Genomic DNA, 12,380 nt, shown 5'->3' with positions numbered 1-12,380 from the left:
GAGCGCTAAGAGGTGGTTAACTAAACCTTTTAGCAACCTCATTGTAAAACCACAGTCGTAGTTGTTTGGTCCAAACCCTGCTGAAGAAAATTAAAGCCTCTAATTTCAATATAAAAATAAATAATAAAAATTAGCAAAACTATGTTCAATGATCCCACAGTAACTAATCATTTTTCCCCCATTGCAACCACTTCGTCAGCTGAAGGTGACCACTCAAGGACAAGTTGGAACTTGAATCAGGGAAATATTTTTCTGACCTTATAATGAGGATAATATATCACAAAACTTGACTAGGTCTGATCCATCTTATTCTGTGCTTCTCCAGCCAGTATATGTAAAAGAAAACACCCTGAAAACTACTTTTCCTCATCACTTTATCTGGCAGAGATCTTAAATCAGGCAGGATTCAGGGTCCATTGCAGTTTATAGTAACATTTTAAATCCCATAAACAAAAAACGATGAAAAATCACTAAGAGAGAGTCTCAATAAGTTACAAATACTGATGGAGTGAGGAAAAACCCCCTCTTTTCAATACACAATTTCAGAGGCTCTTTGTTCCTTTCATTGCCACGATGTTAGTGTTTATGCAGCCTTCCATTTGCCCACGTACAGACTTTAAGATAGGAAGACACTGAATGTGAAACACATGAAATGCTTTTAGGTATTCACGTGGAAAAAGTTACAGAAACTGAATTCTTTGACAGGGTGTAGGAGGGCAGACCTAGGGAAGGCTGGGATGTGGGTGCCGGTGAGTAAGAGCTCTCAAAGTCTGTGTCGCATATCTGGTTACCCGAAATGGCATAGTGCTGCTGCTGGCAAAGGGGCAGTGAGATATAGCCGCCTGCAGGGACCATCCTCCATCGCAAACATCACCAGTTTCCAAAGAATGAAGCGATTTCCCAACCTCTTTTCCCATTAACCGACCCAACCCCAGCACTCGCTTGTGTTCGGCTTCGTCTGGCCGTGGTCGCGTGCAGTGAGTTGCCTTCCTTTCATCCCTTGATATCTCTTGTTTTACATAATGCTTTGACTGATTATAGCCTCAGTACTGCTGCTGATTTATTGTAACTCAGACTTACTTGCATTAATAATAACTCCTGACGTTAGCCTGAGCACCTCGGTAAATAAATTTGCCACTGCTTTAAGAAATAAAGTTCCTAATGACGATAAAATTGCCTGGAAATTGTTCTTGTTCCCAGACAAGATTAAGGAAAAGACCAAGAGAAAGTCCTTCTAGGAAAGTGCAGGGTTATGTACTGGGTTGCAAACTGGAAGCAAATTAGTAAATAATAAATAATTTTAAAAGTTTATTTAGGTCTATCTGTAAATTAATTATATTCTTGACAACTTAATTCTTTACTTGTCAAAGCTGAAGGCATTATTTCAGCACAGAATTCTTAGTGTTTATCATAAGACATTTCTCAGACATTAATGTGGAGGCTCTGAACTCACAAAGCATCACCGGATTCTCCAGGAATCACTTTAGAGAAATGACATTTTGAGGTACGACTCTTCAACACAAAAGAAATATTTAATGACATTACCTTTCCTGTCATTTTTAAATCTTAGTATATTGCAATAAAATCTAAAATAACTAAAACCATGTAGCAATAAAGGAAGGATTTCTAAGCTTATTTAGGGATACTTCCATCTTCTGACTTTCAAAAAGTGTTTGAAGAGGGTCCCTCTGCTAAAAAAGGGGATAGAATTTCAGCGTTCCCTTCGCTAAGCCCTTTCTTTTGCATCACAGCATTAACCTTGAAAAGCTCTCTCAAAGTTTTGCAATATCAGACAAATCGCATAACACGGAGTACTGCTTATACAACAATTCTGACAACTAGAAGTTTGCTAGTAGATCGTTAGAGCTGGTCTCCCATAATCTGACGTATCAGTAACACAGATGACAAACGTGGCAGCAAAGAAGTTGATACAAGAACCTCTCCTCCCAACCTTCTCTCTCCACCCAGTGTTGTGCTACTTCCAAAATTCACGGTGGCTTTCTGTAACAGCTATTAGTGATGACAAAAATGTACTGGGATGTCATAAGGGCCATGAAGGATGGATAGAAGTTTTTCATAATACTAGTTTGTGGTTATAAGGGAATAAGCATGGAATCATAATAATAACTACCTAATGGTAAAGACATAGACATGTGAAGTGGGCAGTGCTATGGATGGCGATTTCTCTCCTTTTCAGTTTGAATGTCCTATCCTCTAAACGCCTGCAGGAATGTGTGTATACAAACACATATATATTTACATGTTATGTATATGGCGTTACATACTACGTAAACAATGCCAGGAACCACATGGTTGCGCCAGAACTATAGAACTGAATCCAAGACCTTCGCACCGTCAATTCAGCGGCAATTAAACTCCCAACTTTGGTCCTGATTTAGCCAACTTTTAAAGCATGCGTTTAACTTCAAACATATGGTTAGTTCCGTTCTTTGTAATGAGGCCAGAAAGGTGCTTCGAATTACATATGCTCTTGATTAACTTCCTTGGGAGCTGAAATTATAGTAGAAGTATGTGAAGAATAGCTCTGTGATATTCCCAAGCTGTTTGTCGGTTCACAAGTTACTTGAAATTACTAAAATATTCTAGAATGTGGAATCTGAAGGCGAGGGAAGGAAAATATATGACAACATACATATATAGTCACTACTGGTTAAGAAACAACAGTGCAGACTTTTTGGTAGTGTTATTACTCAGTATGATTTTACTTTATTTTTATTCTTGAGCTTTAGCTGAAAAAATATGTTTTAGCCATCTGGCTGCAGAAACATTTCTCAATGCTGCAGCACTGAGTGGTGTTTGCAGTGTTGGCAGGTAGCCGAAAGCCACTTCTTTCACACGGCTAGTGACTCCCGCGGCCCTTCCACGTCACACCTGAACAGCACCGCAGTTTCGCATCTCCAGTCACTTCTCTTCAGTCCCTCCAAACTCCAGCTTTCCATCAGCCCGGCTGGGAGACACGGCTTTGTCTGGGCAACAGTCCCGATTTCATAGTTTTTCTGTGGAAAATAGATGATGAAGTTCAGTGTCATGGTATAATTCCTATCCTGCTTGTATGCAGTATTAAGGAATACAGTGATGTTTAGCTTCATTTTTCTTTTAGGTGCTCAGGTAGTGTTTCGACGGCCATGATCTAAACCCCCTTGCTATGTAACGAATACTTTATTGCAATTATTGTGAAATGATTTTCAGCTTCCCTGAATTCTCTCTGAACTAAGCTTGCACAAACCCAACAGAAATATTCTTATAACAAGCCTTAACTAAGACATGCAACATTAAAGGAGAAAGCAAAATTATGATGTTTATGCATAAAAAAAGAAACTCCTTTTAGTAATCAAAGTTGTTTTCGGTATCTGTACCTCCATCTATAAGATGTCTGAACAGCAGCTTCCCATGGGTTGAGGATGTCCACATTGGACTCAGGACAGTAACAAAATGCCCAAAATAACTGTATTAACTAAAGAACTTTTGCTCTCTTGAGCGATGAAGAAAGGTCCTGCTATGTCCATAAATGTTCTCTTCCTTCACCTGCAGTTCAGAGCAGCAAACAGCTTCCAACTCAACGCACTGAGGCACAGCAGCCAAGCACCGGGATTAATCAGAAAGTTATCACTAAATCACAGTATCTGCCTGTGAGTTATCATGCGATTTTTGAAAGAGTATAGAAAAATGGTATGATAGGATTCAGCAGTGAACCTTTCTGACGAACCGTCTGAGCATTAACTACCCCAAAAGAACTGAGGAAGTGTGAGCAGGGAAGAGGGGACGCAGCATGAAATGATGCCCATGGATTCCGGAAGATTTTTAGCCCTCTGAACTGTTTCTGCCCCGTAACGCTGACATTAATGTCGTTACACCTTGGACACCTAACACTCAATGATGTTTTTCTTTTCTGTAGTTCCTTAAATTCATTACTTACTGTAATCACACATAATTATATAGTTCTATGATTGTGTTTATTCACAGTATACATCAAGTTAAAAAAATAAAGCATTCAAATTCCCATTACAAAAATTTAATTCAAATAAAGTTTGCATATGATCAATTAGAAAAATTTTAAAACCAATGTTGTGAGGTTTGCAACATTTTCATCATTGTAACATTTTAACATCATTTCAACATTTTCTCATTGTAAAATGTAAATAAATTATCCATGCTAAGATCTATCTACTTGCTAACTATGATGATAGGAAGACAAGATATAATTTTAAACTGAGGAATTCCAGAGCCTAACCTTTATCCCCTGTGTTCTATAGGGGCTTCTTTACAGGCTTTCTTGTGAGGTTTTCGGGTATCAGTGCAGACTGGAAGGGGTTTTCTTACCCGTTCTGCAAACCGTAACTCGCAGCATTGGTACGTTAATGTAGGAACACGGTTGATGGCTTAGAAGGAAAAGATTTTGCCTCAGAAACATAGTAGAAACAGCTTAACAATTATCGGATATCCAGTTCTTAAACCGTAACAAGTGGTATTAAAGGATGCATGCATGTAGATGATCCACAGAGACTAAAGTACATCCACGGCATATGGCTAGATCAACAGTGAGCATGTTGCACCATTCCTGCTTTTAAAACCACTTCCTGGTCTTTCAGTAGTTGTAAGTATGCAAGTCACTGAAATAGAGATTTCTAGGCAGGACAGAAAGAATCAAATTTGCTCGGTTTTGCTCATTTTAGCTCTTCACAGTGAAATTTATTTGGAGTTTCATTATAACCACCAAGTAGTTCATGTTATTAACCTTTGAGTAGTTTTAAATGAAGTCTATATGGTTTACTGCATTTACTTTGAGTCATGGATTATACCATAACACAATGGCTTCTCAGCAGGATTAAAACCCGAGTGCATTAAAATTCAATTAAAAGCCTGTGACAAGTGCAGTGGTTGACTCAGACCGTTAACTGGGATTGTGTCTCTCTAAAATGAACGGCTTTGTCACTGCACCGAAGAAGGAAGATACATGTTTGTTATAGCGTAGAGAAATGTCGGGCTCTCTTGTATTTGAGCAAGTTCTAACATTTTTCTCTTCATTTCTGTTTCTCCCTAGTTATCCAACCGACATCACAATGACTGAGGATTTAGACCACAGATTCAGTAGTCTCACCTGGGATCAGATTAAAATCCTGGATCAAGTTTTAGCTGAGGTCATACCTATTCATGGGAGAGGAAATTTTCCAACGCTGGATGTAAAGCCAAAGGATATCATTCACGTGGTAAAGGAACAGCTCATTGAAAAGCAAATCAACGTTAGAGATATCCGCCTGAACGGTTCGACAGCCAGTCACATCCTAGTAAAGCAGAATGGAACCAGTTACAAGGACCTAGACATCATTTTTGGGGTGGAACTTCCAAGTGAGCTCGAGTTCCAGGTTGTTAAGGAAGCAGTTCTTAATTGCCTGTTGGACTTCTTGCCAAAATGTGTTAATAAGGAAAAAATCACCGCTCAGACCATGAAAGATGCCTATGTGCAGAAGATGGTCAAAGTCTCCACTGACCACGATCGCTGGAGTCTCATCTCACTGTCAAACAACAGCGGCAAGAATGTAGAATTAAAGTTCGTCAACTCGCTCAGACGGCAGTTTGAGTTTAGCGTGGACTCCTTCCAAATCATACTGGACTCCATACTAAATGTTTACAGAGCAACAGACTGCAAACTGACAGAAGACTCTCACCCCACTGTCATCGCCGAGAGCATGTATGGAGACTTCAACGAAGCAATGGACCACTTAAAATACAAACTGATTTCCACAAGGAACCCGGAGGAAATCAGAGGAGGTGGCCTCCTGAAGTACAGCAACCTCCTGGTTCGTGACTTCAAGCCAGCAGATGAGGCTGAAATTAAATCTCTGGAACGTTACATGTGCTCCAGGTTCTTCATTGATTTTCCAGATGTTGCTGAGCAGCAAAGGAAAATTGAGTCATATCTGCGCAACCACTTCATTGGGGAAGAGAAGAGCAAGTATGACTACTTGATGACTCTGCGTGGAGTTGTAAATGAGAGCACAGTCTGTCTCATGGGACATGAACGAAGACAAACGCTAAATATGATCACAATTCTGGCTTTAAAAGTACTCGGAGAACAAAATATCATCCCAAATGCAGCCAATGTAACATGCTATTATCAGCCTGCTCCATATATCAGTGACAGAAACTTCAGCAATTACTACATTGCTCACGGACAACCACCTATCATCTACCAGCCATACCCGTTTCACATACAAATGCAAAGCAGCATGGTTTAGGACCACGGTAGCCTCCTCAGCACTTACATTCCTCTCTCTTTCCAGTTCTCTCCGTAATAAAGGCGTCATTAAAGCAAGTTTTATCATCACTTTTGATTTAAGGACATATTTTTGTGCAAGTTGCCAAAGTTATTGGGTTGATCAATGTCTAAATCACTGTTAAGCAGATCGTAAAATAAGTGAAACGGCTATCATTCATGAAATATTTATACCCCTACGTGTGTTTGGGCTATACTTTTTTTTTTTTTCCAATGAAAAGAGGAGGATATAAATTATTCTAATTTTATAAAATGAAATGCACTAAGTTCCGGGTTCTAAAAAATTCTTAAGCAAAATTTAAATAGTGTAAATTAAAAATTAAGCCAATAAAATACCTCTCAGTAGAAATGCCTGATTTTAGAAGTGATAGTGTTCTGGGTACATTAACGTAGATCATCCATCAGTTATACCCATGCAGTTCCAGCAACATTTATTTGCAGCACCTTTTGAAAATACGCCTTGATGGGCTGTCTCTTGGTGGTTTGAGCTCTGCTTTACAGGCTCCGGTCGGGTCGCTCTGCAGGTCCAATTAGAGACGTGAGGTCCCTCTCCTCGCCAGAGTACTGTTTAGTAACGGTTAGCAGGAAGCATCCCTACCAAGAGCAGACTCAGCATTTTTGTGTATCCAAACTTTCCACTGATCCAAGTGAGAGATTTGGCTGCTTGAGTAATGCAGCGTTGGACCCCAGGATCTGCCTCACAGATAATGAAAGTTGTAAGAGATACAACTATTCTGATTAAATTGGTCTTGAAAAACAAGGTAATAGAATGAGAAAGAAGGTGAAAATTGAGCACATAGGGCTTGCTTTCTATTGCTAATTTGTTATCGATCAGAGATGCTTTAATGCATAATAAATGGATTCAGGAAAAAAAACAAAAAGCCCAGGACTGCGTTGGGTTTAGGTGAATGAAAACAAATCCTTGGCAGTGGCATTTGAAAAAATATTTTATACTAGCAATGTCCTGTATATGTTTAGATACCTGCACACGTACACTAGTAGCAAATGAAGATTTCTCTTACGATCAGGAAGTAAAACATTAGTTACAAGTTTTTGTGTCTGTGAGTGTTTACCAAAGATAAGTTTTAAACATGTCACATAAGTGCCTCCCTGTGCCAGTTGCTCCGTGAAAGTTGCAATGCTGTTGGCAATCATGCTAGAGAGCTCCTGAATTATGGAAAGGGAAACGTATGCCCTTGGTGCTCCACCGATGGGTCGCAAAGTGTCCGTAGCACTGAAGGTCAGAGAGGTTCGGACCACTTGCTTCAGCACGAGCAGGTTTGGGACAGATGGATCTAAGGTGTCCTCACCAAAACTCCTTCGGTTTAGCTGCTGGATATGGTACAAGAAGGGATAGTAATGAAAAGGAGATTTAGCATGGGTGCGGTTGTAAAATCGGAACAGCCAACTGGAAATGCAAGCAGTAGAGTTTCTTACATCTGATGCTTAACACGCCACTGTGTCACACGACGGGTTCATTCCTGGTACATCACTGGGTGTCCTCCTTGTCATCTGTAAAAACACTGACTACATTTTATCTATTTACAACAGGTGTCAGGTCTTAGAAATTTCTGCTACTTGGGAAAGAGTGATTTATTTTACACAGAAATATGCTACATACCACTATTTTAAATCAAACATTTCTAAAATTTCTAAGGTCTATGAAGTCCTATTGCCAGTGAAATGTAGCTTTCCTTTTTCCCATTATATGCCTGTACAGTAGAACAAAGAGCTGTTTAAAGACAACTTTGCTGACCATCATCACTAAAGTCAACTCTTTTCTGTAAAATATAGTGCAAAAAACAATGTTTCTGCAACATAAGAAGGGTATACTAATCTACTTGGAAGCTGATTCATTTTGTGATGTCTTTCATGAGTATAGTACTATTATTTTTGCTGATTTTTCAAGTGTGTCCAATTCCGTGTCTAAAAGCACATTTTATTTCACTTCCATTAGTATCTTTCCATTGGCTAAACTACGTTTAATAAAATCGGCAATTCTAATTGCTATGTTATCAAATATGGTAACACTAGATTTGCATGTAAGCACTTTGAGGGAATTCCCCCTGTCAGAAGCAAAATGGAGTGAAAAATGGTGGTTTGGTTTTTGTTGTTTTTTTTTTAATTGAGCTGTTTAGATTACAAAGGGAACCTTTAAATTTAGTTTGGTATTTGCCAAATTAAATAGCACTGTGAAATTCTGTAAGAGCCTTATGTAGGTTATGTCCCTGCTAACGCTTGTGCTTCAACGCTCAGCACGTGTGATCTGCAGGGCTGAAGAGCCGAAAGCTGGGCTGGGCACAGCCGGGACTTCCCGATGGATCTGTGGGAGTTAGGCATCCAAATGGCTTGAGTTTCAGGAAGATCTGGGCTCCTAAACTCCCTAAATTTGTTTGAAAAATCTTAGTCCGTCGGCATTGACCTGTGACCTTAATGTAATGTAGCTACATCAACTTATTACTCCTCCGCTCCTGGTTTCCTTGCTTGCTGGGTGGAGAAATGGGTTGATCTTCTCAAGAACCAGGAAAGTCAGCCAAGAAGGAGCAGTTCCAACATGTCATGTATAGCCAGTGATCCATTACCTGGAGAAACATTTCAAAACGTTGTTTTTTAACCAACAAGTAGAAACATATATCACCCTGTATAAAGGACTACAATTCTTTTTTGAATCCGACATTGTGAAAAGTATCAGGAATGGTGAACTAGCTCTGGATTTGTATAAACCAGCCTGTCCACTTGTACAGCAACTGTTTATTTAAATATAGATATTTAATTCTGTTATGTCTCTGTTTGTACATCCAGGTTAGATAAGGAAGGACTCAGCCAAAGCCCATGGAGTTAGGGGGAAGAATCCACCTAACTCTAGTGGGCTTTGTGTGAGACCCCGGAAAAGAGTAAAGGACTTAGGTGAGTACCTACAGGTAAAGGTACAAAGACATCAATATGCAAAAATGTCTCAGGTATAAATAAACCCTTTAAATTTATTGAAAAAGGTCTTGTATTTCTTACCTAGAGGTAGTTCAATTTTGGAGGCTAAGTGAGGTTTATGATTTTATATACAGTAACATATATAAAATCTCACATATCTACACGGACACGGGCAATTAACAAAATCTGACGGTTTTAAATATTTCCTTCCAAATGTTATATTGATACCTGGCAGCAGTATTTGACCTGGAGAGTTTTTTTCAAGGTAGTAGTGATTCTGTAAACTAATATTAAAATGGGGATGACATTGTATAGACTGCTGCTTGCAAAACACTGATACCAATATGTCAGACGGAATATTGTAACCTCTTCCCAGTCGTTGCAGATTTTACTATGTGCAGATATAAATCCACAAAGAATTGAGAGAGTTTTCTCAGCACCAGTCTCCTGAGCTTCATGTTTACATTATAATTATATCTTGTTGTTACAATCTGTTCAATAATTGTAATACCTGGAAATTGTAATGCTGATTTTATTTAATCACCTAAAACTTCTTAAGGTTTACAGCTTAAAGTAATCTAATGTTGTCAGGACCTACGTGTTAAAGTTTTAAGTGCTTTCCTAAAAAATGTCATTTGACTTTTGTGTTATATTGTAAAAGGTCTGTTTGAAGCATATACTTTATGGTAGTTCCTTTAAAATGTAATTTGTGAGCTTTAGACTCGACACATTACAAAGGTTTTTGCAATGGATAAAAGAAATGTAAAACTGTCCTCAGTCGAGCTGTTCTATCGTCTGTTGTGTTACACTGAGCCTGCAGATCTGTGAAGTAATGGATCTGATTTACCACCGCGTCACTTCGGTTGTCTAGCTGTGTAATTTGACTGATGTTAGAGGACTTACATCAACATAAATTCGGAGTTACCCAGGTGTGTATTCAATACGATTTGCAGAGATATCTGGAGAAAGGACAGCAAAGAGAGTTTGGCAGGTCAGCATGATTCTTCCAGCTCAGTTTTTGTTTGGGATGTTTTTCTGTTAAACTAAACGAATGGAAGGGTATTCAGGACAAAGCTGTTGCAGACGAAAGAAGTATTTCACTGAATGTGCCATCCGAAGCTGTTGAAAAAATATTGTGATGCTAAAAATGTGTACTAATCACACAGATTTGTAGGTCATTAGTCCACAGTGTTGACTAGTGCCTTTGGGTATTTGGGGAGCGATCATTAAAATAACTTTCTTGTTTAATGTATGGTTTGCTTGTAATACTTTCATTATTCTGGTTGGGCGTCAATTCGAGCATGCAGCCTTCTTCTAGCAGCCAAGCTGGCGTGTTTTAACCGCAAGAGTGCTAAAGATGCAGTTACGGTTCGTTAGGTCAATAAACCACCAACTCGGACTTACCACTGATCCGCTGTCAGACCTACACTGAAGGTTACAGAATGACCGGATTGAATATCATTAATATCTTCGATATATTTTAACGGCTCTACGCTAGTTGTCAAACAGGCTTGTGTCAAATGCTCACATTTTAAGTGCCTAGATATACATTTACATAATAAAAACATGACTGTCTGCTGGGTAAATAAAATTAATACTTGACAAATGAGTTGACTTAACGTATACCTAAAAATACATTTCACCTGCTCTGAGTGCACATTCCCATAAATCTAAACATATATTTATCCCAGCTGTAGAATTTCTGTCCAGTATGAACATGGCCAATGCCAGCTGACGTTGGACCAAGGTTAGAGAAACTCCTACAAACTCTGAGTTTTCAGTTGGGCGATATAACCCCACTCACCACAGTCAGATTTCTGGTTGCTTACTTGGCTTTTCTGGCTTGGGGGTGTTTGGGGGTGTTTGGTTTTTTTTGTGGTTGTTGTTTCATGGGCTGGGTTTTGGATTACTGCTTATTAATTCAATCGTAATTTTAAGAAAGGACAAGACAATAGTGTTCTTTCTTCCTGGGGGGGGGGGGTCAGGTCCGGCGGACCCTCCCGGTGCCTTACAGAGGAGGGGAAGGAGCATGCCGGAGGTTTTAGCCCCATGTGAGAGCTCAGAAATTCCTGACTTGGGTGTTTATTGCCTTTTAGCCTCTTGCGGTGTTGACCGTGCAGTATCGAGACTCTGCTGCGGTTCGCATGCGGCAAAGATGCTGCCATTTGGTGGAAACGGGGAGGAAAAGCAGCGGGGTCTGGCGTGCCTCGGCAGCGCGAGGATGCCGGAGAGGACCCCTCGCCCTCGCCAGCCCCTTTGCGCTGCACCCCAAAGCCCCTTTGCTATCAAACGCCTGATGAGATTAAAGGGATGGGAAGGGGAATGGCAACCTGTTGTGCGGGGGAATCTGCAAATCTCCTCTGTGCTTTAGTGACGCTCATAAATTGACTCAAAATGGTCTTCGATGGTTTACCACTTCGCTTCATGCGGGCATGGCCGGCTCCGTTCAGCTCTCCCTTGCGCACCCCGTGCCGTCCCGAGCTCTGGGTGCGGGAGGGCAGCGAGACACCCACAGCCTGGGGAAACCTTTTCTTTTTTTTAACATTGCTCAAAACATGCTCTTTCACCTGTTTTTCTTAGTGGAATGGATACATTGTTGTAAAAGCCTTCCCCTTTTTTTAACCAGTAATAACCATTTAATCATAATTTCATTTCCTGACCGTTTCTTTTCTTTGATACAGCCAGATTTTTAATAGTCTGCCTCTTAATAAAGCGGTAAGTGGGAAATGGGAAGGCAGCCCACATAGGGGGGTTTCCTTTCCTTAAATATTCACCAGACACTTTCGTGAGGAATTCAAAATCTGAGGAAATACATGAAGGCAAGGGAGGGCTGTTTTGTTTTCTAGTCCCTGCCACCCCCATTTTTTCTGCTCCATCAGTCTCCATCATTAAATACTATTTCATAAGCAAGTGATTTTCTTCTTACCAGCTGCTTCCATATTCAGCTCCATTTCATCTTGTACCGTTGCAGAACCTGTGTTTCTGAAATCGCAATTAGTTACCATGGAAAGCAATTCAATACCGTAATAATTACACTCAAAGGCTGCTCACTCAGCTATGTATTACAAAATAAAAAAAAAAAAAAAGCCCTCCAGAGAACTGGATCCAGATCACGTGCATATATGTTTATGTGCAAGTGTGTGCTTGCATGTACACA

The 12,380-nt window shown here is 39.9% G+C and overlaps 1 protein-coding gene across 6 annotated transcripts in view; it reads left to right on the top strand.

The window, feature by feature from the left end:
• TENT5D (terminal nucleotidyltransferase 5D) overlaps positions 1 to 10,435 on the top strand; it is a 45,238-nt gene extending 34,803 nt beyond the window's left edge. For all 6 annotated transcript variants that reach the window (XM_075513423.1, XM_075513419.1, XM_075513418.1 and 3 more), the window contains one exon: positions 5,063 to 10,435. In XM_075513423.1, coding sequence (XP_075369538.1) covers positions 5,082 to 6,257 — 1,176 coding nt within the window. In that variant the 5' untranslated portion in view covers positions 5,063 to 5,081 and the 3' untranslated portion in view covers positions 6,258 to 10,435. The remainder of the gene's footprint in view (positions 1 to 5,062) is intronic.
• The last annotated feature ends 1,945 nt before the right edge of the window (positions 10,436 to 12,380 follow it).

The sequence above is a fragment of the Mycteria americana genome, chromosome 10, assembly GCF_035582795.1.
Source record: "Mycteria americana isolate JAX WOST 10 ecotype Jacksonville Zoo and Gardens chromosome 10, USCA_MyAme_1.0, whole genome shotgun sequence".
Lineage (NCBI taxonomy): Eukaryota > Metazoa > Chordata > Aves > Ciconiiformes > Ciconiidae > Mycteria > Mycteria americana.
The sequence above is the reverse complement of the archived record's forward strand: the minus strand, read 5'-3'. Positions and strand labels throughout refer to the sequence as shown.